At 42.3% G+C, this 27,778-nt stretch overlaps 1 protein-coding gene across 2 annotated transcripts; it reads right to left on the bottom strand.

The window, feature by feature from the left end:
* LOC149283425 (kynurenine--oxoglutarate transaminase 3-like) lies at positions 1 to 26,733 on the bottom strand. 2 transcript variants are annotated; one of them, XM_089497525.1, is made up of 14 exons: positions 26,413 to 26,733; positions 24,262 to 24,362; positions 22,512 to 22,567; positions 20,557 to 20,701; positions 17,952 to 18,101; positions 10,286 to 10,372; positions 9,232 to 9,357; positions 9,014 to 9,134; positions 5,818 to 5,894; positions 3,815 to 3,904; positions 2,813 to 2,999; positions 2,462 to 2,535; positions 1,601 to 1,687; positions 1 to 775 (listed from the first exon to the last, which is right to left on the bottom strand). In XM_089497525.1, the coding sequence occupies exons 2-14, from the start codon at positions 24,358 to 24,360 to the stop codon at positions 719 to 721; spliced, it is 1,356 nt and encodes a 451-aa protein (XP_089353651.1). In that variant the 5' UTR covers positions 24,361 to 24,362; positions 26,413 to 26,733; the 3' UTR covers positions 1 to 718. The 2 variants fall into 2 exon arrangements, with proteins under 2 accessions (XP_089353651.1, XP_089353652.1); XM_089497526.1 differs by lacking the exon at positions 26,413 to 26,733 and having other exon boundaries at positions 24,278 to 24,364.
* Positions 26,734 to 27,778: the final 1,045 nt, after the last annotated feature.

Genomic DNA, 27,778 nt, shown 5'->3' with positions numbered 1-27,778 from the left:
TCATTTACATTATTTTATTATTACATTATTATTTGAATACATTATTTAGGTCAATAATATCTGAACGTTGTGAATAGATGCTAGCAGAGGCCTCCAAGAGTATCTCTTTACCAAGAAATTTAACAACAGACACACTTCTAACTCCCACCCTTCCTGGCAGTGTTACGATGGTATGATTTGCTGTTGCTTGGTACAGGTGAAAAATGTCTCCGGTAACTGTAAATGCACAATGGTCTTTAGAGAGGCACATGTGAAAAATTTGTACTCGATCTGTGTACTAGGGAATTTGAACTGGACCTGTGTATCCACAGGTCCAGTGTATTTAGCCTTCAAGTGCCTGAGACTGGCATACAAAATGAGTGCTATTTGGCAGGGAGGAAGAGAAACCAAAACTGTACAATAAGCACATAATACCTTGATCATGTACAAAGGACCTATCCAAGTCTGGGCTCTGGTGCATCTAGTCTGCATCTATTTTGCTTTAGCATGTTAAAAAAAAGTCAAGATGGAGAAAGATTCCACTGAATGTTTCAGGATGTAGTCCATAATTTGGAGAATATCAAAATTACATTATTAATCCTATATATCCAGCAGATGGCACCATAGTGCAATTTTTTAAAAAAATGTTCTTTATGAAATTCCAGATCTGTTTTTAATGATCCAGTCTATATTCCTTTGTTTGTTTGTTTTTTTAATAACATAAGCTTCAATTCCAAAGTTAATGTTTACTCCAGTTCTTCAGAATAACCTCTGCTGCATCCAATGTGCTGTCTTTCTGTCAACAAAAAACATGAGAGTAATTATTAATTCAGATTCAGTCATGGAAGAATACATCAAAAGACAGGGGAGATACTATTTGGTTGTACTGCACTGGACACCTGGCTATTTAGGGACTGGGAAAGCATCAGAGGAAGATCAGACAGCTGGCAGCAACTAGAACAAAATTAACATCTGCTTATGCATGGTCAGCTGAACATCATCACTTCTTTTCAGGTCAGTAATTACTACAATCTTTGGAATCACAATTAAATCCCTGGGTTGTTCTATAGTAGTTTCTCATCTTTCCCACAACAGATTTGCAGAACGTGCTCCATGAGACTGTCAAAGAGCAAAACCTGGTATTTTTAAGCTATCATATGCAGAAAACTTGTGCAAATGAAAGGCTTTTACAGGCTTGATTTTAGTTTTTCTGATATGATTGTTATTCACTCTTATCCGGAAAATTACTTACTATACAGCTCTAGCAAGTAAAGTGTACCTAGTTTAGCATGATTAAAAGCATGAAATGGTGACGTTCTATGCTATAATTATTACACAAATTTCTGGTCTTTGAGAGAAAATGATAAAAAAAAATTAAAAGCAATATCATTTGACCCCAGGAAATTATTATTAGAAGCAATATTAAAATATTATTTTAATTGTTTAAAGGGGGGAAAGGAAAGAAAATGTTCCCATAGCAAAGAAGATCAGACTCTGGCACATTACCTTTTGGACTACAGCTCCCAAAATCCTCCAGCCAGCATGGTTACTAGTTCAAGTATTAATAGACCGTACTGCTAACACATTAAAACATTTTTTACATTCTGACTGCAGAACTTACTTTGATGAAGCAAAAACGTATGTATTTCTCGAACTGATCTTTTGTTTCTGGGCCACAAAATGAAGTCAGGGGAATAGCTGACAATTTCTGAAATAACAAAACATGATTACATGCTTACCTAACATCTCAATTGTAGTATGTATGTTTTATCAGAAAGGTAGTCTTTTGGACGTTATTTTTCTTTGCTATATGGCCTGCACAGCTACCCCTGGATATATTGTGTGGACATAAAGAGGATTGCACTGTAAATCAATTAACTTGTGAGATTTTAAAGCAGTGGTTCCCAATCCCCGCCCCGCTGGTTGGACCTTGCTATATCAACACATAAGATGTTCTCTCTGTGTGTATGTGTTCTGTTGCATGTGCATAAATTTTGTGCCAAATTTGGAAAGTAAAAATCAAGTTGCACATAGGTTGCACATTATTTTTGCTCATCATCTAAGGAAGAGAAGTGCTTTCTCTGTTATAATGTTCCTCTCTGAATTTGTGCTACTCTTTTCCATAGAAGACCACTTGACTCCAGAGGGTCCAGGTCATGGAATTTGCCTCCATCCTCCTAACAAAGGCTTTGTGAGGAGGAAGGTGGAAAAGCTGCTCTTTAAGCTGTGGCTGTGTCAATCCCAGAGACAGTAGCAACGTACTCTCAAGTTCAGGCAAATACCAGACAAACATCTGGACTTGTACCTCACTGTGGTAGGAGAAGAATTCTGCAAGGCTAACAGTGTCCATGTAGCATTTATTTTGTGATCAGAGTCCCCCTCCCTCTTTCTGATTAGGGAATGCTTTTTACAATCTCACTCAATGTTGCAATTAAATGCACTGGTTTCAGCAAAAAAGGAGGGAGAAACAACAAATCCTTACCTTAGATTTTATCATCCATTTGACAAATTTATAGTCGTAAGGTTTACCTTGCTCCATGTCAGAAAGATCTACATCTTTAAATGAAATAACCAAAAAGGAAAAATTAACACAGCTATTTTGATCAGAACAACTTTAAAAAATATGGACAATTCTAAGTAACTATTTTTGAAAAGACATTAGCTGGAAGGCATCAGCAACCAGAATCTAAACTGGGAAAGCACACTATTAGTCTGAAAACTACCATACTGTAATACCTTGTATTTCTCTTTCTACTGCTCCACAAGACTGGCTATATTTCTGGCATATTTCATCTGCCATATCTTTGCCATAGATTTAAAAAAATTCACTAACTTAGTGTAGATACATCAACAATCATGAAATAGCCCCCTTCTGGAACAACAGGTTTCAGTCCAACTTCCAGGAGCATTTGGGCCATTCGGTTCCGTTTGCCTTCCAGCTCTCTGGGTAATGAATAAAAGTAACAGTCTGGATCATCCATGCGTTTCAAGTCTATCAAAAGTGCTTGTGCCACAGCCTCCTGAGAATACAAATTATAAAAGAAAAGAAACCACAATGAAACAGTTAGCAAAAAGAAGCAGACACTAAATATGTTGCATAAAGATCAATTTTTAATATGAAGAACTCCTCTTTCTAAAATCTAATGGTCAATATTTCCATGCAGGTTTAGACTCAAGTGTCCTTGGTCCAAAACACACTGTAGAAATAATCCAGTTTCAGACAGCTTTAACTGCCTTGGGGAATCCTGGGAATTGTAGTTTATTGTGGCATCAGAGCTCTCTGATAGAAAAGGCTAAATGTCTCACAAAACTGCAGCTTCCAGAATTCCCTAGCACTGAGCCAGGGCAGTTAAAGCAGTCTCAAACTGGATTATTTCTGCAGTGTGTTTTGGACCCATGTCTACAATTTTCTCTCCTTTAACTACAAAGTTAAGAAATGTCTCCACTGTTTACAAATCTTTGAACATAATCTTATATGGTACATTACAGCTAGAGTAAATTTATTTAAGTACACATACATATCATTTGCTATCTTATCATCCTGCCAAAGAATAAAAAGAATTTCACAGCACATTAGAAATATAACATGCATTGAGAAAGTCAATTTGTACCCACCCTTACGCCTATCTTTTATGTCTTTCGATCACCTGCTAGTAAAAAAAATATCCACATGGGGAACACTGAAGTGTCAATTCACACTGTGTCCACATACCCATTTTATCCATGATGCCCACTAATACTTTCCTGAGTAACAAATTTCTAATGCTGCCAGCATCCTAGACTATAACAGATTTTTGCAAAACATGCAGTTTCCTCTGTATGCATCTGTACCTACCTGTAATGGAGTTGGGCATGTATAGATTGTATTTTGATGAACGACCTGCAAATGCTTTATCAGATGTTGAGGACCAACAGACCAGCCAAGCTTAAACAAAAAGATGCAAACTGTTGTAAGTATATGGGTATTTATTTAAAATGTATAAATTAAAAGCTTATCAGAACAGAAATAAATGCATCCTAAACTAATATTAAGTCTGCTATTTCAACACAGTGGGTAAGTTCACTTAAGTTACTAAATTAAAAAAAAGTTTTCTTGCTCATGTATCCATCAGTCATTTGTTGACTACTGACAGACAGGAAGGCGGGTGGGAGGAGGAGGAACAACCACTACTATAACGTCTCTTCCAACAAACAAAAGGTTCCCTGTGTGCCCCCCTAGAAGTGATTACTATTCACTAGACTAGAGGCAAACAAATGAATATTTAAGAGGCAGATCTACACTTTAAAAAGGGAAATTTTGCCATAAAAATGCATTATTAAGAATTAGAGACTATTTTATAATGCCACTAATGAAAATAACTAAATTATATATGAAAAGTGTAGATTAGTGCACTGATTTGTTTGTGTACATGCATTTTGTACTTCCAGTTTTCACATGCTAGAAATTACCCAAAACATAAAGTACTGAAGATAAACTCTGCTTCAGTGGAGGGCTAAATCCAAAAGGCCCCACAGTCATGTATATTTGTATTTATATACAATGGATCTTAAAATATATTTGCATACACATACAGCTTTGCCAGTTTTTCTTTCTGGAAGTAATACCTCACAATTTATTCTGCTATATTAGAAGGTCCACAACCTTGGCTAGTAGCTTTCCAGTAAGGTTGGGAGGTAGTTGTGGGGATGTGAAGCCCAAAATATTTTGTAGAAGCCTCCTACTGATTCCTCAAATCCTGACTTTAGTTTCCTACATGTACCATTGTTTCCAACAATAACAGTCTTCTAAGTCACACATGGATGATAAACAAGCATGAGGTCCGTGCAGTAAAAATTGTGAAGTCTTATTGAAGGTATCCCTTCGCCCAATCTTATGCAACACTTTGTCTAATTTCAAAAGCTTTTTGCAACTGAACAGTTCAGACATCTGTAATAATAACCTGGCCCTCCACCAGCAGGTTGTGAAGGAGGGGATGGGTTTGCTTACTTTTGGCTTCTGACAGCTTACTTTTGACTTCTGACAGCTTACTTTTGATTTCTGACAGATTATCCCAAAGTAAGTAGACTCCCAGAGATCAGCCCATGGCTTCTTGTTATAAAAATACTACTGGATGATTATTTGAAGAAGGAACGGCAACTGTCAGAAGCTAGGGGGCTGCATTTGCTCCACAGGGGACCTTAGAGGACCAAACCTTTTCTCTGGAAAACAACAATTTTTTTAAAAAACTGTTGCCATGTTTAAGAAAAACCTGGGGTCCTGATAGTGCAGTGGTTAAATGCCAGTGCTGCAGCCAGTATTGCAACAACAAGGTTGTGAGTTCGATCCCAGGCTCCAGGGTTGACTCAGCCTTCTATCTTTTTGTAGGTCGGTAAAATGAGCACCCAGCTTGTTGGGGACAATTAGCATATGCATTGCAAACCACTTAGAGACTACTTTTTCAGTATGAAGCAGTATAAAAATATAAATGCTAAATGCTATTTTAATCCCAAGAGAGGTCTTTTTTACAGCAGGAAATCGTGTCTGCTTTTTTTTTTTTTTTTAGAAAGTCTTAAATGGGCTTATGGGCTTAAAATGGTCTGAGGGGAGGCAGAAATCCCCTTAGGACATGGTGTATTTAGGAGCAATAAACATTTTCTGAACAATTTAAAGAAAACAAAATTAAACAAGATTACCACTCAGGAGTCCTGCCCTGGTTTAAAGTGTAAAATTAAACAAATCCAAAGGCTGAATGAAATCTATGGCATTTCAAATTGTTATACTCACACACACACACACACACACAGTTTCAAGAGCTGCAATATCACTCCATGCAAGTGATCTCTTATTGCTCTCTTTACCTTCCATCCAGTTACACTGTATGTTTTCCCAGCACTGCCTACAGTTACTGTTCTTTCCCACATGCCAGGCAAAGTAGCTGTTAATAAAAAAAATAAAATTAGAAAGGACAGAGTTAATTACATACTACAGAAATATAGGGATGCGGTGGCTCAAGTGGTTAAGAAGCGGACTCTGTTGATTGCAAGATTGTCAGGTTGGCAGTTGGAGGCCCAAGTGCTGCATGATGGGGTGAGCTCCTGTCACCAGTCCCAGCTTCTGCCAACCCTAGTTTGAAAGCATGCAAATGCAAGTAAATAAATAGGTACCACTTCAGTGGGAAGATAACAACGTTCTCTGCTTAGCTACATGACCACCATAGTAGTCATTGGACAATGCTGGCTATTCGGCTTAGTAACAGAGATGAGCACTGCCCCCTACACTCAGTTACGACTAGACATTCATGTCAAGGGACTGCCTTTACCTTTATGTTACATTTATGAGCACTACTACTGGAATGTGTGCAACCTAATGGCATCCTAACATGCTAAGTGTTGCTGCACATACAGAGAAAATGGAGGGAGCCTGACAGGTGAGTGTCCTGCATTTTCATGTTGCTTGTAATGCACAGTTTTTATCCTAACACAGTGCTGAATGTCATTTAATAAATCTATAGCAAATAAGACCTTATCCAGTAGTGGAGCAAACACCTAACCAGCCCATTTTTAGAAAGGTTTGCTGGAGAATCATTCACAAAATGAATTTAATACAAAACGTTTTGCTATGCATTCAGGGAACTGTGGGTACAAACAGTATGTGTATTCCAAACAATAACACTAGCAACTGACAGACAAGTATCAATAGCAAATTACACAACTATAAACACTTTAAAAGATCAAGATGGAGTCTTTTTTCATGTGAACAGTACATTTAAAATGAAAAGGAGTATTGCCCTGTGATGAACACATTTTATTACACTATAGTTGGGCTGAATGTTTTGTTGTATAGAAGCACATTAATTAGGAAAACAACATACCAATATTTGTATAAACCAAACTGGCTCTGTGTCTGTGGAAAGGCCAGGGGAGTCCTCAAAATAAGCAGCCTTTAAATCTGTCAGTGGAACTCTAATCATTAGTTGCATGAAGCCTCCATTTCACACAAACCAGATAAGAGAAATGATGAAGGGTTCTACACCAGAGGGAACTGTCTAGGTGACAGCACAAAGTCTTTGCTGATTTTACGATATATCACTGGCAACTCCTGTTAGATAAGTATTAAAGAACCACCACCAGATGCTGTAAATTGATGTAATACCCATTTTGCATTTTTCATGAGAGATGTGTCACTTAAGATGATGGAATTGGTGAAGCTTAATACAACACCTGCTGCTAAGGATAGGATTTGTGTTCTCTTCCTTGCATCTTCCTTATATACAAATTATACAAGTTGGAGAAAAAAAGGCTTGGTAGGGAGCTTAGCTGATAAAAAAAAATAACTGTCACTTGCATGCAGGTCTTACAGTTTGTGGAACTGCAATAAAAGATTGGAAAACTCTTCCGTAGAATGTGCTTCAGAACACACAATCAAATAAATACCTTTAGCTAATAATCATTCATGAGAAAGCTATGGCTATCATTGGAGTTTGTGCACACTATTTGATGAATAATAAAAACATCTTTCACCTGTGAACAATGTATTATTACCAAATCAGAAAATAATGGTGCCAATTAAAAAATCATATATTTTTGTTTCCTCCAAGCCTTGTTGGAACAGTTATTAGGGCATCCTGAGTGTTCACATAGATGTATACTTGCCCCTCCGTATTTGCAGCTTTGACTTTTGCAGATTTGGTTATTCACGGATTAGAGGTAGAAGGCAGTAGGAAAAGAGGAAGACTAAATTCCAGATGGATAGACTCAATGAAGGAAGTCACAGTCCTGACCTTGCAGGACCTAAGCATGGCAGTTGATGACAGAGTGACTTGAAGGTCTCTCATTCACAGGGTCACCATGAGTCAAAGTCGACTTGCTGTCTACCTTTCCAAGCATTATTGTCTTTTCTAGGGAGTCATGTCTTCGCATGATATGGCCTAAGTACAACAGTCTCGGTTTATTCATGTTGACTTTTAGGGAGAGTTAAACTTTGATTTTCTCTTGTTCATGTTCAAGGGAGTAAAACATTTTAAAGGATCAGAATTAAGAAAGTTGCAAATTAAGAGATAACTGAAATTACTCATTTTAATAAATTAAGATATACTTATTTTTCTGAATTATATTTTATTTTTAAAAACTATTTAAAAAAATTACAGAATACCTCATGAAAATCAAATACCATATATACTCATGCATACGTTTTTTAAAAGCCTACCAAAAAAATCAACCCAAAAAACATGGTCAACTTACAGATGCGTCAGTGATGGAATAGGGACACAGTGCAACAAAGGCAATGACAAGAGGCAAAGGCAAGAAACCCCTCTTGGCGTGGCAGGGCCTAGAAGCAGCACTCCCATCCCATTACCTCTCCCTTGATCAAACTTGAGAAAGGCAGCCCTCCTTCCTTCCTCCCTCATTTAATTTTTCAGCCACAGCAGCATTCAGCAGTAATGGGAAGTGGCAGCCATTTTTAATAGAAGCATACCATATAGGCCTCATGAGGCTTGGCAGTCTCTAGAGAGGCTTATTCACTATACCCCATTAAAAATGGGTGCCATAGTCTCACTTTGGGCTCGCACACATTGTGTCCTGAATCTCCAAGCAGCTACACAGGCTGGGTGGGAGGAAACCATCAACTGAGGAAACTATCAAGCAGGCAGAGGCAGTAAATTACCAGCAGCTAGAAAACATCCTAGCCTGTGGGAGTCCATTAGGAGGACATTAGTCAAAGCAGTCCAAGGGAGACAACAAGAATTGTCAACACAAACCAAGGGTCGAAAAAGCCAGAAAGTCCGAAGTATGATGTACAGGAGTCTGGAAGCAAGCGTCAGGGACAGACTCAGCTCTTAAATGGCCTGATACTAGCTGGTCCTAACCAGAGCTTTCCTGTTGCTGCTTGGCCCACAGCCTGGCTGAGCATCTTTATTATACCATTTTGTCCCTCCTCCTTGACTGTGGGCTTAGGACCCCAGCTGTGTCCTCTGCCTCATCAGCAGGCGAGTCTTGCCTTTGTACTTGGGTTTCCCCTCAAGAACACACTGTGCAATTTCAAGTTATACAGTACCTATTTTTATGTGTTTATTGCCAGTATATACTAGCCACTCATAGACCTCATCACTGATGCACAAGGTGTCATACTTAATACAGAGATCAGCAATTAACTGGAGTTCTTCTTTTGTATAGACCTAGAAAAAAGCAGAAGGAGACAGTGTGTTGATCAATATATTCTGAATCAGTACTTTTATTATAATTAGCAGACAGATTAAGAAACTGAAATCTCACCTTTCCTATAGGATTATGAGGAGTATTCAGTATAATAGCTTTTGTCTTGGAATTAAATTTACTTGCAAGTTCAGTGGGATCTAAGACCCAATCTGCACTAGATGCAACATCTCCAGCTGCAGTTTTCTGGGATAAATAAAAAAAAATATTTAGCTGAAATACACTATTCTTAAGTTTCATTTGTTGTAAGAAATACTGTGTTATACAGAACATAACAGTAAACTGGCCACTCTGATTGCTAACAAAATGAAAACTAACATTATCATTACTTATTACTAATCATCTCCCAATCACAAACCTCTGGAAACTGTCTCTGTACCTATGCTGGATCCAGTAAATAAAATCAAATAAACATTAAAGATTTAAATGTCACATGTAGCCATTACTATGTGAGTATTTCTTAATAGTTAATGTCATTTTTGCTTCTACTCTAATATTCTTCCTGTTAATACACAATGAATTTTCTGGCATTTCTGAGTATTGTTGTTGGCATTGTAGCATTGTTGCTGAAAGACGTCTCTTACCAATCTTTTAGTATGTTGACAGTTGAGTCAGATAAACTAGACACATTAGAATGGCAGGAGATATGCAGGAAATAGGGAATGCATGAGGCCAAGACATGCACAGATTTATTTGCTTAATGCTAAACTATGATATAGCCACATGGCATGTGAATACTGTCAACAAGTTCTTAAGACTCCAAGCTACAGAATAAAGGGAATTGTCATTATCATCACTTCCCTTTTCTTTAAGGTCCATTTTTAATATTTTCATAAATTCTATAACATAATTTATTTATAATTCTGTGATCTAAATGTGTTGTGTTAAATTCCAAAGCACCATCTCTTTATATGCTTCTATAATATAACTCAAACTTTTGGGTGGCACAGCTTTCCTTCTGTTAATAATTTCCTTAGTGAACATATTCTATTTTTCACTGAACTCCCATAATGTATGAAAGGAAAAAGAAGAACTGAATAAATACAGTTGTAAACCGGTCTTCCCTTAATTTCTGTCTAAAAAAATTTGAATATTATATTGCAAACATACTCACATATCTCAAGGGTATAAAAACAGGTCTTCCTCCTGCCATCCTCACCATGGGCTCATAACAGTCAAAGAAGGGTTCTATTATTATCACCTAAAATGTAAGTAAGCTATATGTATAAGATTTTTTTAAATTATATATCTGCTTTCTTCAGAAACAGAAACAGCATTCAATCTGACAGAGTAAAAATTGTAGTAACTTCTGTGTTAGTCTCTTCCAGCGTAAAAAGGAGAGTGGAGAAGGAATGCAGCAATACCTTAAGACCTATAGTTTTTTTATTTTAGCATGGACTTTTGTGGACATAAATGGACTTTGTCAGATGCAGTACAAAGTGATATTAAGGCCTCAGGTATAAAAGCATATTTATACAGTTGTGGAAGAGGGACAGATGGTAATAGGATCCTATTAAATTCTGTCCCACTCCCACAACAGTATAAATATGCTTTATATCTGAGGCTTTAATATCATTCTGCCCTACATCTGAAGAAGCGGGTTTATATCCCCAAAAGTTCATGTTAAAATAAAAAGCAGTTAGTATTAAAGATGCTACCAGATTCCCTTTTTTCATCTCCCTCCCTTCCTCCTTTTTACGTAAAATTGTATGTATCTAGGAAAGCACACAGCATTCAAAGTAGCACAGGCTGAGTCAGCAAAGCGTGGCTAGTATTTCAGTCAGTAAATATTCTCAGGACTTTCCCTGAAATTTTTATAATACCAGAAAAATATGTCAAAACATAGAAAACAGTGCAGTATGGAAGAGATTAGAGGACAGTGATTGCATTCTGTATGTTGAAGATAATAGAAAAGGACAGGTTCGAGTGGTCATCTGCGAATACATACAAATGGGTTTCACTGCGCAGTGCTGCTCGGAACCTACTGGAATCACTGGGCAAAGTTTACTTTGCAACATATAGAAACTTTTTGGCGGTAACTCCGCCCACCCGTTATAAGGCCCCTGCCTTCCCGCTCTTTCCCCAGTTCCACAATTTTTCCGCCAAGCAGGCGATGGAAAGAGCCAATAAGAGCAGGACACTGAGGGGACGGACGGGTGGGATTTGTATGTAGTCGCAGATGACCACTCAAAGAAATACTGTTACAGGTAAGCAACCTGTCCTTCTTCTTCGTGGTCTCTGCGAATCATACAAATGGGTTTAGACTGACAAGCTTAGGTAAGCGGCGGAGGGAGTGTCCTGAAACCAAAGCTATGGTAAACCAAAGGTATATTTATTGCAGCAATCAATACCTTGAACCATAAAAAGAGTCAGTCTTTTTGTCCATGCACAAACTCAACATAGCAATAACATTGCAAAACCTGAGAAGGGAATCGAAGGTCATGCAAGACCAGTCCCATTGAAATTGTGCAAATCAACACTCAACAGAATGTAAAACAGTGACATTATGTACATACATGCTGAAACACAAACCATCAGTAGTGCAATCAATGCAACCCTGAAACCAACACAGCCCTCCCGAAAGCTGCGTCTCGGATGGCTCTGGTGTCCAACCTATAATGCTTAATAAAAGTCAGAGGTTGGGACCAAACAGCAGCCTTACAGACATCCTCTAAAGGGATCCCCGACAGGAATGCGGAGGATGCTGACATTGCCCTTGTAGAATGGGACCGAACCCTGCCAGGGAGAGGTTTGCCCAACAGTTCATAGCAGAGGTGGATGGTACCGGCCACCCATTTGGAAAACCTCTGCGCAGAGACAGGCAACCCCTTCTTCGGCTCTGAGTAGCATTGGAAAAGTCTCTCGGACCGACTGGAGGCAGCAGTTCTGTCCAGGTAAAACGCCAGCGCTCTCCTGACGTCGAGAGAGTGCAGGCTTCGCTCCGCATCCGAAGTCGGATTGGAAGCGAGAGTAGTCAACACAATGTCCTGGCACATGTGGAAAGCAGACACAACCTTAGGCAAGAAAGTAATGTCTGTCCGCAGGACCACCTTGTCCTTGTGAAACCTCAGGAAGGGCTGGTCCCTCCGCAAGGCACAGAGTTCGCCCGCACGGCGGGCAGAGGTGATGGCCACAAGAAAGGCAGTTTTCCAAGTCAGTAGTCTCAAGTCCGCCGTGGCCATCGGTTCAAAGGGCTTGGATTGGAGTGCAGACAGTACCGCCTCCAAGCCGGCGCCGGTACCGACACAGGAGGATGCAAATTGGCACATCCCTTAAGGAACCCCTTCACCAAGGGATCCCTAAAAAAGGAAGCCCTCCCCCCGAATTGGTACTTGGCACAAATGGCAGACAAATAGCACTTGATGGATGCAAGGCACAACCCCTCATCCAAAAGCGCCATCAAAAACTCCAGCACCACTGGAGTGGACACCTGAGCAGGAGACAAGCCCTTCCGATCAAGGAAGAGGCTAAACCTCTTCCATTTCAGGGCGTAGGACCGCTGGGTGGAAGGTTTCCTCGCAGCCAGGATCACCGCCCTCACCGCCTCCGGCAGGGCAGCTAGGGCTGTATCCTCCAGGCCACCAGCGGTAGGCTCCCGATGTCCGGGTGGAGAATCCGTCCGTCCTGGATCGACAGCAGGTCTGGGCGGGGATCGAGGCGGAGAAAGCATCTCCTGGAGCGGTGGAGAAGGGATGCGAACCAGGGCTGTCTCGGCCACTACGGGGTGATCAGGATCGCATGCGAACGGTCCGTTGTCATCTTGGACACCACCCTGATGATGAGAGGGAACGGAGGGAAGGCGTAGAGGAGCTCTCCCGTCCAAAGGAAGGCGAAGGCGTCTCCGAGGGATCCGTCCTTTCGTCTCCTGGAGCAGAACTGGGGACAATGGCTGTTCCATCTGGTCGCGAAAGGTCGATCCGGGGAGTTCCCCACCGGTCGAAGAGGTCGCTGACCGTCTCGGGATGGAGCCTCCACTCGTGGCACACCGACGGAGATCTGCTGAGGTGATCCGCCAACTCGTTGTCCTCTCCAGGGAGATGAATCGCCTGGAGGAGGACCTGCCTTTGGATGCACCAGTCCCAGATGCGAAGAGTGAGGTCGAGCAGGGTCCTGGATCTGGTGCCTCCTTGCTTGTTGATGTAGTACATCACAGTGGTGTTGTCCGTCCTCAGGAGGACCACCTTTCCTGCAACAGCAGATTCGAATGACCTCAGTGCCTTTTCCACTGCCAGCATCTCCAGAGCGTTGATGTGGAGAAGCTTGTCCTGGGCAGACCACTTGTCCTTGACGACCAGGTCGAGCAGGTGGGCGCCCCATCCCTCCAGGGAAGCATCTGTTGTCAGAGTCAGTTGGGGCTGAGGCTGATGGAAAGGCATCCCGGTGCACACGTTGCGGCAGTCCAACCACCATCTTAGGGAAGCGGCTACCGGTCTCGGTACCGTGAGCCACTTGGACGGGGGGTCCTCCATCGGGGAGAAGACCGAGAGGAACCAGGACTGAAGAGGTCGAAGGCGAAGTCTTGACCAAGGTGTGACAAACGTTGTTGATGCCATGTGGCCCAGGGCGACTTGGACATCTCTGGCCCTCACCCTTCTGTGGGAGATGCAAGGCCTGAGCGACACCGTCAAGGCTTGGAAACGGTCTGGAGGGAGAAAGGCGGAGCATCTTTCGGAGTCGAGGATGGCCCCGATGAACTTGACCTGCCTGGTCGGTGTGAAGTGAGACTTTTCCCGGTTGATGACCAGACCAAGGGAGTCCAAGAGGTGCAAGGCCAAAGAGACTGCCTCCTGCAGTTCGTGTCGGGATTCGGCGGCAAACAGCCAGTCATCCAGATATGGGAAGACCATGAAGCCTTTCTGATGAAGGTATGCCACCACCGGTGCCATGCACTTCGTGAAGACTCTCAGTGCCGTGGCCAAACCGAAAGGGAGCACGTTGTAGTGGTACGAGGTGAAGCCGACGGCGAAGGCGAGGAATCTTCGGTGGGACTCCCGGATCCCAATGTGAAAGTAGGCGTCTTTTAGGTCGACGGCCGCGAACCACAGGCCCTGGTGAAGCAAAGGCAGAATGGAAGCCAAGGTTACCATTCGGAAGTGACGGTATTCAAGGAACAAATTCAATTGTCTCAAGTCCAGGATGGGCCTGATGCCACCATCCGCTTTCGGTACCGTGAAGTACCTGGAGAAAAAGGCTTTGGAATATTGGTCGGGCGGTAAAGGGGAGATTGCCCCCTTTTCAAGCAAGGTGCACACTTCGTCGAGAAGGGTGTCCGAGGGGAGGGTGGACATGAAGGCTCCGGTTGGAGGGAGCTCTTGGAACTCGAGGGCATATCCCTTACGGACGATGTTGAGAACCCACGAGTCCGATGTTATCGAGGCCCAGGTGTTAACAAAGGGCCTCAAAATGTCCAAAAAGAAGAGGTGAGGAGGGGAGACGAAGCGCGCTGCGTCCCTTCAGGTTCTCTTCTTCCCCTGGTCGGTGTCCTGCCCGCGGGACTTTCGGTACCGAGGCGGGAAGTTGCGACGGCCAGAGGAGGAGGAAGACTGTGAGGGGTAGCGATGTCTCTGAGAGCCCTGTTGTTGAGACTGCCAATCCTGAGGGAAGGTCCCCTGGGACTGACCTTGTTGCTGCCACGGGCGCTGCCGCTTCCGAAATGGCGAGACGGATGCGGAGGACATCCCATGCTTCTTCGCCGACGCCTTCATCCTGAACTTCCTGTTCAGGCGGTCGTCGGTTTCGGCATGGAAGAGCCCGGTCCCGTCGAGCGGCATGTCCTCGATGGCCGCCTTGACACTAGGGTTAAGGTCCGAGGCCCTTAACCAGGCGTGTCATCAGAGTGCCATCGAAGCCGACATGGCCCTCCCCGCATAGTCAGCCATGTTCCTGGAGGCAGTGATGAGCCAACTCCCAATGGAGTGGGCCTCGTCCCTGACCTCGACCAGCTGTCTCTGGACGTCGTCCGGGATGTCCGGTATGAGGGGGGAGATCCGCTCCATAAGAGTCTGTATATAGGCCCCCATGCAGGCGTTATAGTTGATGGCCTTCACCGCAAGGGCCGCTGCAGAGTAGGCCTTCTTGGCCAGGCCATCCACCTTCTTAGCCTCCCGGTCTACGGGGGAGGTCGCCTGCTTCGGGACGAAGCTGTGCTGGGCTCCTTCCACAATTGCCGAGTTCGGCTTGGGGTGATCGGCCAACCAGGTGCAGCTTGCCGGGGCGACCCTGTAGAGGGATTCAACCTTGCGGGAGGAGCTGGACAGGGAGGCCGGGGAGTCCCAGGACCTCCGGACTATGGTCTCCAAGGACGGAAGCAAGGGAATGCAAGGTGGTGTGGGCACCCATCCGTGCACTCGACGCTCCACCGGGTCGCGGGCATCATCTTCCGGGAAGGAGAGCTCGATGTCGAGAGCCCTGGCCATCTTCACGACGTGCTCACTGAAGGCGCGCACGTCATCCGAAGGTGAAGACGGTTCTGGGTGGTGCATCCTCTGCGGGGAAGCAGACACCGAGAGGTCGTCCTCATCCGAGGGAACGTCGGATGGAGGTGGAAGCTCGTCCTCAGAATCCGTGTCAGAGGTGAGAGGAATGTCCGGAACCCTGACCTGGGATCTTGGCCGAATCGGGATGGGGCCTGCCGAGGACTGAGAGCGCCGGCGGGGTGACAATGGAGGCTTCTCCATAACCGAGACACTCGGGATCGACCGGGCAGACGTGCCCTCCCGTGGATCAGCAGGACGAGTGTTGAGCCTTGTAAACTCCTTGAAGGCCACATCCCTCGGGACGGACATAAAGTACCGGCCCTTCTCGGAGTCGAAGAACAGGTCCGGGGCTTCGTAACTACAGACCTCGTCTCCGTCTTCCTCATCCTCGGAGTGGGGGAACAGCGAGGGCAGTTCCCCAGGAGGGGAGGAGGGAGCGGCGCCTTCCACCTCGTGGATGAAGTCCATGGTGGGTTGAGCTGGCGTGTCCAGCACCGGGACCGGTTGTATCTCAGGAGCAGATTCCGGACCGGGAAGAACTGCAGGGGCGCGGGCCTTCTTCGAGGAGGAGCGCTTCTTGTCTCTAGGCTCGGAGGGCAAGTCCAACCCAGCATGTTCCTTAGGCTGCTTGGACTTCTTGGGCGCAGGGTCCCAATCAGCTTCCTTGTGGTGCCTCTTCTTTCCCGATCTCGGGGTCTCTTCCGGTGGGAAGAAGGGGTTCTCAGGAAGGTCCAAGAGGACAGCAGGACCCGACGAGGAGGGCTTTGGAGACCTAGCCCTATCAGCCGTCGGTCCCGAGGACGAAGCCGGCTCCCTCGGCTTGGAGGCGTGTCGGGATGCCTTGGACGCCTTGGAGGATGAAGGCGAAGTGAGCCGGACCTCCGCCTCAGTCCGTTCCCTCGCGTGCGAGCCGTCCGGTTTCCTCCCGGATTTCGGTTTCGGCTCGAGACCCTCAGTCCCCGATGACTTATGGGGGCGCTTGGAGGGTTCGTCGGTGGCACTGGGCGGTTTGGAGCCACGGGCCACATCGGAGGTGGTGGGAGCCACTGTCCCGGCCGGGACAGACACCACGCTGGACACGCTGGCCCTGACAGACGTCACACTGGACACGCTGGCCCTGGAGGATGAAGCGGGCGGCGCAGAAGGCGGAAGGGATGACGAGCGGGGACCTCCCTCCTGTACCTTGCCCAGGGCGATGGCCAAAGTGAGCCGGGACTCACGATTTTTCCGGGCTTGCGCCGAGAGGGACTTGCAAAGTGGGCAAGCCTTGGCATCATGGTCCTTGCCGAGGCACAACAGGCAAGAGGAGTGCGGATCCTGGACGGGCACCTTGCCCCCGCAAACGTCGCACTTCTTGAAAGGTGCAGGCATTTCCGAAGTCGACAAGCCAGAGGAGAATACAAAGCGAGGTCAACAGTCCGAAAGTCCGAAGTTACCAGGGGTGGGAGACAAAGAGTGGTCAAAAACGGTCCGAGGTCTAAGTGATTCCAAAGAGCTAGAGAAGCGAGCGAAGTTCCTTCAAGCAGCTAGCACGGCGGAAAAAAGGAACTGGGGAAAGAGCGGGAAGGCAGGGGCCTTATAACGGGTGGGCAGAGTTACCGCCAAAAAGTTTCTATATGTTGCAAAGTAAACTTTGCCCAGTGATTCCAGTAGGTTCCGAGCAGCACTGCGCAGGCGCAGTGAAACCCATTTGTATGATTCGCAGAGACCACGAAGAAGAAGTACTAATGATTTATGAAAATCAGAACAGAACATTGAAAGAGTAAGAAAGCAAAATACAGAAGAAATTGTAATTACTATTTCATTACCAATTTAATCCCAAACAAGGTGGTTTGGTTTTGTTTTAGAACTTATCCCATCCTTAATATGAATAAAGTTATCATTTTTACAAAGATTGTGAGAGATTTGCTTTATTTACTGATATAATCTCATGAAAAAAGCATGAAGTCAAAACCTTTTTTAAAAAAAATTAAAGTGAACAGGCCTCAGCAATCATTTTTGCCCAAATAACCATCACTGTCAGTGGCACAAAGACAATTTATGAGTATTAAATAGTTGGAAGAAAGAAATGTTAGGAATACAAGCGCTTTTTTAAAAATGGCCTTATTTTTGTACCTTCAGAGCCCAGTAATTAATGTGCACTAATTAAACAGTTGAGGCTTTTTCTATCACTTTTTGCTAGCATTTACCAGTAGGCACTTGGAAGGAGCGCCAAGGTTGCTGTGTGTTTATAATAAAATTAATACATGGTTAACACATTAAACAGTTATCTGTATTTTGGGATACATCATATTGCATACTTACTTCATCATCTACTTCAATGAGTCCTTGCACTGCACTAAAAAGAGATCCATACCCTCCTACTGTTGCCAGGATGTCAGTGTAGGGGTCAATCTTTTTTCCGCAGACTTTTTCATACACTTGAGACAAGGCTTTCACCAGCAGCGGATGTCCCTGTGCACATTTTTCACATGAAAGTAAAAAATGCAGTTAGGTTTGTGAACCACTTCAAGACAACACAAACACAAAATAAAATACTGTACCACAGACCAGTTACATGTGCTATGGCTAACATAAAAACCACACAGTAGCCAAATTACATATTGTTAGAACAGTATGTATAAGAATATGGTTCAGTTTCAAGTAAAGGCTGCTTACAGAGAAGCAACTACACTGAGTTGAACACAACAAATTCTCCTCCTCCTCCTCCTCCTCCTCCTCCTCCTCTTCCTTCTAGGGAACAATTCATCTCTTCAGTACTTCTAATATTTCACTGAACAGAAGTCTTTGTCCAAGATCACAAGCTGTGATTTGTACCCAGTTAGTTGGTAAGATTAAAATCTTTGACCCTCTGCTCCTCTTCAGAGACAGAAAAAAAATTAACAATCTGGAGGCAAAAAGGTTCATAAAGCTTACATTTTGCATTATATTCCAGAAGCAAGGAATATTGAAATTCATGGGTCACTTATATTCCAAATCAGTAATACTAATATCGGAAACAAAGATGACCTTATAGCACTACAGTACCTTCTGTTTAGTCTCTGCCATTCCCATCTGATCTACAACATGGGAGTTCTGCTGCACTCTGACCTCCTATTCTGCTCACCACACAATAATGCCCTTCTAACTATGACTGCCTAAATAAATATACAATTAGATTGTGGACTTTCAAACCTTGCATTCAGGCATAGTAAGCCTGAAAGACCAAGGAGTTACAGTCAATGAGGAAACAAGAACTTTAATGTAAGCTCAGAAAAGGAAGAGGATGCAGGGCGAATGGGAGCAGCAACAAGTTTGCAAAGGGCGTTTTCAAATATCTGCTCAAGCTGCCTGAGTTGTGTAAAAAATTGTACTATTATGGACTCCTTGCAAAAATCTGTACATTTTAAAATTATAAAAATGAAAATTTAAGAAAGATAAATAAATGGTTGAATAAACATTACAATTTGGATCAAATTACTATTCTTCAGTTTCACTTCCAGATTTAAAATGATGTTAACATGCATAAAGGAAAATTCTGTATCAATAATGATATAATTTCTTTGTAGCAACAGGTAGGACAGATGTACTGCAAGTAGTGAAATCATGTCCATATTAATTTCTTTTTTCTATGTGACTCTCTTATTAGTCATATAAACACATTACAAACACATTACAATGATGCATTATCATTATCTTGAGAAAGCTTGAATAATGCCATGTTTAAACTTGAAGAGAGCCAAATAAATATTCCTGTTCAGCTAAGAAACTCTTTGGATAACCTTAGCCAAGTCTATAACATAGCTAACCATGGGACCACTGTTTTGTCCCAAGAGCGATGCTATGGACTTTGGGTGTAGTAAGGCCTCTGGCTCACAGGAACACAGCCTGAACAAAAGACTTGTCCACAAATTTCTTAAGTTTCAAAAGCTTTACTGGTTATAACACAAAACATGAAACTTATCTCCTTTTTCTTAATAGTCCTTCCTAAATACCTTGTTCTCTCTTCTTGGTGGATTCTATCTTTCTTCTTCTGAGGACTATCTTTCTTCTTTAGTGGACTTATCTTTTTGTCAAAGGAAAATACTCTCTCCAGGTCTGACTTGGCTGAAATCTTACTACACACAGAAACTAACTAGAGGGAGACAGCATAAGACCCTGGGATTTCCCACAATCCTTGTCTTTCTTAAAGCTATAGATCTGTATTTCCCCTCTTAAACTAATACAGTGCGCCCGCGCCATACGCGGCCTTGAGCATACGCGCTCAAGCTGCGGCGCGCGCGCGGGGCGGAAGGGGCGGTACGTCCCATTCAATTGAATGGGCGCACGCGCCCGTTGCGCCCCGCGCGCACCTGCGCCGCTGCGCCGCCGCGCACGAGCCCCATTGTTTCCAATGGGGCTCGAGCATAGGCGGAATTCGCCTTATGCGGAGGGATCCGGAACGGATCCCCCGCGTAAGGCGAGGACGCACTGTATATAGAAAACCTAATATAATCTTTACTAAATATATGTCTCAAGAGCATCAAAGATGCTCTGGAGGCATGACAACCACACCAATCCAGACCAGATCAGCCCAATCTATTTTACTATACTGAGAGAAAAAAATTAGCTAGTAATTGTCATTACAAAGACAAGTCACAAGTTTGAAAGCTCCCCAGTAATGCTGCATGGAGGAGATTGGAAGCTTCTGTTTCTGATTTTAACCATAACATTATACCCCGAAGGAACAATCATATTTCATCCAGAAGTTCTAATAAATCGCATATTCTGTTTACCCAGCTCTGTGTATTGGAGCACATTTACATTGACTATTGTATGGAGTTTTATGGTCCCTGTCTATGGAGGAGAATGAACAGCAGGAGAATTAGTTTGGCTATGCAACAGATTTAAAGCAATACCTTAAAGAGTTTCATGCACGCAATATACTCACAAAGCCACGTGTGTACTGATTCAGTCTGTCCACTGAGGATGCTTTTGCTAATTCTTCCTTTACATAGTTAGGAGGAGATATATCAGGAAGACCTTGTCCAAGATTAACAATTGAGGGATCGGCAGCTACTTTTGTAAATTCCACCCTAGGAAAAGAAGGAATTATTGAAATAATATTTCAGATAAAATTACAAACAATAATAAAGTTGGCCCTCGGTATCCGCAGACTTTCTATCCACAGATCTGAGCATCTGCGGACAGCAAGCCCATATTGTCCCAATGGTGGCACATGCATGAGGCCACACCAACATTAGGAACAGCCCCTGCTGTCCTGTGATGGCACATGCACGCAGCCGAGCTGTCATTAAATTCCCTTGTCCCCAATAGTGGCGCAGCCACATGCACGCACTACCACAGGACAACCGGGCTGTTCCTAATGGTGGCATGGCTATATACACACACTGCTATTGGGGACAATGCAGGCTTGAACATCTGCGGATTTTGGTGTCCATGGGGGGAGAGGGGTCCAAAACCGATCCCCCGAGGGCTAACTGTTTCTCACATCTATGGTAAATCAAATCACCAAAAGGTTTGATCAGACATTCCACAGTCCTAATTGTCAAGACACTCCCAAGAAGCCAAAACATTAAGAAACCTACTGATGATCCCAGCTGGAAGAACCAATTACTTTGAGAGTTACATTTTAAAGTCAACTGCCCTATGTTGCTTTCTCCTCTCCCACACAAAACCAGAATGACTTCTACCCACAGTTCATTGATTAAAATTGGTCTACATCATTTAATCATTATCGCTATCAAACTTTGGAGACTTACTTCTGACCCAGAAGCTAAAGAATGATTAGCTTGATTTCTTAACAAAAATGAGAAAGGAAAAGGGACATTTTATTTATGAGAGGGAAAGTGGGAAGAAAAGGGCTACAGGTCATGCTCAGTCTCTTAAACAAGAGAGCCACTGACTGAAAGACAGAGAAAGAAAATACATTCAAATCTGTCCAGTTCCTAAACTCTACCATCATTCATGTTTTATGTTGATGACTGAAAACAGTGACTTCATAAGTAACTAAATATAAAATTGCAACCATCATGCCATGCAATTCAGTCACAATAGGTATAACTGGAGCCCTTTACACAAAGTAATCCACTACTACACACTCCCGTTCAATAGCTCCTGTTTCAAAGCCACAAGCCACTGTCTGAATTCTGGAGTTTTTTAAAAGCAGTCTGGGGCTCTTTGAAAGGAAGAATATTCCGAAACAGAAACTAATCAAAAATGTTAGAGAGCATGTAGATTTAGCACCAAGTTATTGGTAAATATATAATATATAAATAAAAAACAATGACAAAATTACCATTCTTCAAATACTAAAGAGTAAGGTTCATCGTTTGTTCAGAACATTAGTGTAATTACACAACAAAAATTAAAACTTGAAAATTATTTTCATGCCAAAGGTGGCCTATTTCATGGAACTGCATTTGGTTTATATTCTTTAACCTACTCACTCAGCCACAGACTTGATCTTGACTAGCTGGGAATGGAATTCATGTATTTCAGTAACTCCACTGATTATTTTGATGTAACAGTTTTATTTTGCACATACAGATACATATATGGGTAGAATGCACCAGAAACATACAAACTATAAGCTTACCCTAGAAACTTGGTCAGAATGAGAAAAAAGTTCCCAGCTCTTTAACTACAGCTATATTAACAACAGCAGCATGCTATGCAAAAATTAGTGATGTGATACATTTTTCTCCATAGTATGAAAACCTTTACTTAGTGATTTCACCACAACAAGGTGATACTAAAGCCACAAAACCAGACTGGCTCAGTTTCCCCCACATTCATGCAATTAAAAGCATACAACTTGATCTTTTTTAAAATGTGAACATATTTTCACTATTTATTGGTTCATTCTTTTTTATTATTACTTACCACACATTGCTATCAAGTCCTTCAATGCGTTTTGCATTTTTGAGTTTGGTCATGGTCTATATACAAAAATCAAAGACACAGTTAAGAACACTGCAGAACTCATCAACACTGCATAACACCGTTCATAAAGCAATACTTCCTTTAAGTACACACAAACATAATAGAAAAAGTCTAAAGAGTCGTTTCTATTCAACCCCAATATATAAAAGAAAAGAATATACCATAAATGCTTAATTGTATGCAATCTTTCACCATTTATTTGAAAATAACTAAGTGGGTAACTACTTCAAGGCAGTTGTATAGTCAAAATAACTTGCAGAGCTAGGCTGCAAAAGATTTAAGGGATTTGGGGCTTCAGCTCCCAGAATCCCAGACGATTGGCCAACATGGCTAAGGCTTCTGGGACCTGAAGTCCAAAATCTCTTAAAAGGCACAGTTTGGGGACCACTGATCTATATGAACACAAAGTAGATATCCTACAATCACCAAGTGATACAACTACAATGCAGATAAAAGAAAGCACTCCCCAAATACCCTCTTCTTGTACTGTGTTTGTTATATATATGTACCGGTACTAGAAAATGTTTCTCAACCACTAGCCACAGATACTTCACATCAATCTTAGATTAATCACATCTTTAGTGGAAAGCAGTTTCAAAGTAACTTGCTACTTTTAATTAGTTCTTCTCCCCTAAAACTAAAATACATTACATTACAGTAAGATTATAATATAATATTAGTGGGAATAAGTCGATTCCTTTTGAAATTTAATGTAACTTTAAATGTTTTTTTTAATACTATGGGAATGGTCTCATTAGATGGCGGTGGATGAAAATCCCATGGTTCAGTTTCTGGCTTGTTCTGTGTCTTCAACTGCTACCTTGTCCATTGTTTCTCCATAGCATTCAGATGGAAATACTTTATTTTTGACAAAAGGCAAAATACAGAATTGTTTTTAAAAAGCTGTAACTATAATATATATATACACTAGCATCTACTTTGGAGGCTTTTGAACTACAACATAATTATTTTAACTTTTAAAGTCTTGTGGAAAGGCAGAGTAGATGTTAAATAGGTATACCTGAATAACAAAATGTATCAAGTCAAATACAATACTAAAAAAGCTCAGTCGTCCTTGAAACTAAATAAATGCAAAGGGCAGGTAATTCCTGGCACAAACAGATGGAAAACAGATGGAAAAGCATAACATAACTTATATTCCATCAACATTGCCGTTAAGTGTAGCAAATCTGGAGAGGTGCACTGGTCTATTAGTAATATGTTAATTATTTCATATGTTAATTATTTCAGTCTTTGATCAATATCAACAATATCCTATCTATGCTGATATTGATATATATATATATATATATATATATATATATATATAAAATGTTTATATGATATGCTGGAATATAAATGTTTCTAACTGGATGTAAGGTAATTTTTCTAAACATTTTATTATTTTATGCTGGCTGTATGCCATAATAATAAATTTGCTTTAAATTCACTATACATCAGATCCATGCCAAAAAGAATAAAAGCAAGTGGAAGAGAAGCCTGTATTCTGCTCACACTGCACAGGGTGAATTAATGTTAATGTGTTTTGCCATGCTAAGAAGCAAAACAAACAAATGCCTCGGACAAAACTAGATATCCAAAATCTGAATAACTGCCTCTGGTGACTTCAAAATAAATATAATGAGATGCATGTGAAACTGAATAATTTATAGACATGTGGAATACATACTGTACAGGTTGAATACCTGGAGCTTCTCAAAGAATAAGTAAACTTCAGTAGCGATGTTCTAATGCCAAGGTAGTGGAAGCACTGCTGCACAATGTACATACCTGCATAACAATACATTTTTAAGGATAAAATAGTATCAGTGCAGAACATGGTAATTGTTTTATGTGATCCACAGTTGTGGAGGGATAGAGAGATAATGAATTTATAGACAGCAAACTATTCGGAATGGAGAGATGCCAAAAAGATGGCAAAGAGCTCCAAAGAGAACCCTGCAATGAGTGAATGGGCAACAAAACACACAAGAAATTTCAGGGGAAATAAGTGTGTATGGAATACGCTACAGAGGGACATCTGAACCACACAGAAGTTTGAAAAGGTCTGAACTACCATGACTGTTCAGGAAAGAGATCTAGGGGTCACAGGGCTTAGCCTACTGAAACCATCTATTAAGTAGATTGTTGTTAGGAATAATGATAACAAGGTTTAAAAATAAAAAGGCCTATATTGCTATAATACCATTATTTAAAATGAAGGTAATAAATCAACAGCACTACTGCTATCCCTGAAATATTAATTCATTGTGGTGGCTAACAATAACAAAAAGTTAAAATAAAATTGATACCGAAAACAGATAAATAAAAATTCAAATTTTAATGAAAAGATTGTGTTGTGTTCTCCCGTACCTCAGCTCCCCAAAAGTATTATCAAAGTACTAGAGAAGGTACAGTCTGGGAGATGGAACATCTTCCCTTTAAAGAAAGGTTACAAAATTTAAATGTTTGCTATTTGAGAAGGAATCAAAACAGAAGTATACAAGATTGTTAAAAAGAGAAGCCCTCCACCCACAGGCATTACCAGAATTCAGAATCATCCAGTTAAATTGACTGGGAATATATTCAAGGCAGGCATAATAAACAAGGTTTCGTAGAATGAGTTAACTTGTGGATTTCAAAACCAGAACATGTAGTGGTGGCTAGATCTTAGATGGATTTGTGCAGATTCTTTATATGAATCTGCCTATCGTTGAAAGACTTGACAAGACAGAGAATCTGCCTTATTAGAGGCAATGCACCTCTGATTGCTGGATATACTATATGAGGTGAAGATTAGGGCATAGCTACTACAGTATATGAGATTTCCTAGGTGCCTGGCTAGCAATTGTCAGAAACAAAACTCTTGAATAGAGGATCTCTCCAATTCAGCACAGCTATATTTAGGTTTTGTACAAAGCAATTTTAATACGACAATTAAAGTTATTTTAAGAAAAGGTTCCAGAGCCTACATTTTACTTGTCATTTTGGGGAATTTCCAATGTCTGAATGACAAAGATGCAAATATATATAATGCTGCTGCATCTACTCTGCTGCTTGGCTCAGCAGATCCACAAATATGTGTGCCACATATCACTTTCGGGGCAGGATTGGGAATTAAGTGGGTGCATGTGAGCTTAACCCACAAAATTGTGAGTCAAGTCTGAGATTGTAGGTTCAGTTCAAAATCAAGAAGTGCCCCAAACTTTTGATCCACGTGCTTCATTGCTTTTGCCAATGCATCTGAGGAAGTAGACTGAAGCCTAAGAAATGCTGCCAACCTCTTTCTTTCAGTGAGTCCCATAAATCAGAGAGGACTACACACCACCACAAGGTACCAAAAGTGGTGTCACAATTACAAAAGTGGTGTCAAACGGGATTAGTATTATTTCTCCAGGCATGGCGGCCCTATCAAGGGACAGGCTGAGGCTGAGAGAGCGTGACTTGCCCAAGGTCAACTAGTGGGGTTATAATTAAGGCCCCATTATCCCTTGGCTGCGTCCACAGTGGAGAAATAACCCGGTTTGGTCCGCTTTAAATGTGTCTTGGCTCAAGGCTATGGAATTCTGGGAGTTGGAGTTTGTTGTGGGCCCAGGGAGCTCTGGGCCCCACAACAAACTCCAACTCCCAGAATTCCATAGCCTTGAGCCAGGACACTTAGAGCGGGACCAAACCGGGTTATTTCTCTAGTGTGGACGCTGCCACCCTCCTCCAAGGCCCCCCTCGGGCGCCATTTCCGCCACTGAGGGAGACCTCTGCTCCCCAAACTCTAGAAGAGGCTTTGCCAAGGAGACCAGGCCTCTGGAGGGCAACCTCAGCCACAGCCACTCGCCGACCTTACCTCTCTCCCTCCTTCTTTCCCAGCTGAGATGGCGCCTCCTTTTTCTCCTTCCTCGGCGATACACGTGACGGCCCGTCCTGACGTGACTGCGGAACACGTGTTAAGACTCAAGCCTCTGCTGGAAGGAAGCCCAGTGTTAGTTCACCCCCTTCAATCTCTCCATGGTGTTATATGGTAGTTTTGGGCTCGGCCATGGAAGCCCACTAAGGAGGAGGAGAGTTAAGCCTACGGAAGCTCCTACTGCCAGATTCTTCCTTTCTGTGAGTCTCAAAGGTCCTAGAAGAAGAGCTCTCTACACGATTATTATCCTCATTATTATTATTATTATATCCAGCTGCATCTCAGGAAGTAGACTTTAGTCTAGGAATTAGGAAAGCGCATGCTGCAACTTCTTTCCTTCAATTAGTCTCAAAGGTGCAACAAGGTCTCTCTCAGCAGCAGCCCAGAGTGACCAGGTGTCCTCCTTTTCCAGGACATGATCCACACTTTTAAAATCATAAATGTTATATTTAGTTATTGTCCTATGTCTTGTGATATAAATATTGCATAGAGATGCAGCTCAATATGTGCATTTTATGTAATGCTCATGTTTTAACTATGTTGTAACCTGCCTCCAGCCGTGAGGAGAGGAGGCAGGTAATAAATCAATAAATAAATCAATAAATTTATTTTTACCCCTCCGTTTGGTCTGGATCTAGGCATCTTACAACCCATGGTAAGACATAACAATACAACATAAGCTTCTACATCCCCTCCCTCCCTCTCCCTCAACAAACAATACCAACATAATAATTACTAAAATAAGATACCATACAATCATTAAAACACATTAGAGACCAGAGACAGGAGAACAGGATTACCTGAGGACCAACAGAATGGTCCCCACCAGCATTGTGACTGACTGAGTTATTCTGGGAAGGTCTTATTATTATTACTGTATTATTATTATTATTATGTTTCAGCCTCCGGTCCTGGAGGGATTCCAAAATGACCTCCGTTTTGAGCATGACTAAGAAGCACAAGTTGACATTTGTCTGAGTGTTTTGAGCCCGTATTTGGTAACGTCCAACATTTTTCTTGAGTGTCCTGCGTTTTGCGGTGCCTTGCCACCCTCCTGTCTCAGCCTCAGAGAAAAGCAAGGGCAAAACCCACCCTAAATAAATTCTGTCAAGAAAACTCTGGGATAGGTTCGCTTTAGAGTGGTCAAATGGCTTGAAGGCACACCACAACAACCACACCAGTAGTTCATACATTCACTAAACGGGTAGCATAGCTTCTTTTAGTTTACCAAACGGGAGGGATCCTGTGCAAAAATGGGATTTAAAGTGAAAAAACCCTGCAAAAAGTGATTTATTATCAGACAACA

The sequence above is a fragment of the Sceloporus occidentalis genome, unplaced genomic scaffold, assembly GCF_023333645.1.
Source record: "Sceloporus occidentalis isolate IW3139 unplaced genomic scaffold, rSceOcc1.0.p SCAF_104, whole genome shotgun sequence".
NCBI lineage: Eukaryota > Metazoa > Chordata > Lepidosauria > Squamata > Phrynosomatidae > Sceloporus > Sceloporus occidentalis.
This window is presented reverse-complemented; position numbering and strand designations above follow the sequence as displayed.

Bases quoted from the DNA above. Each gene is read 5' to 3' on its own strand.
- LOC149283425 (XM_089497525.1), bottom strand. From the start codon at position 24,360: ATGTACATTGTGCAGCAGTGCTTCCACTACCTTGGCATTAGAACATCG. The intron at 5,895-9,013 runs GTACTGTATAAC...TTTTATTAACAG, and splicing joins CAATAAACACATAAAAATAG to CTACTTTGCCTGGCATGTGG. The intron at 1,688-2,461 runs GTAAGGATTTGT...TTGTTATTTCAG, and splicing joins AATGGATGATAAAATCTAAG to AAATTGTCAGCTATTCCCCT.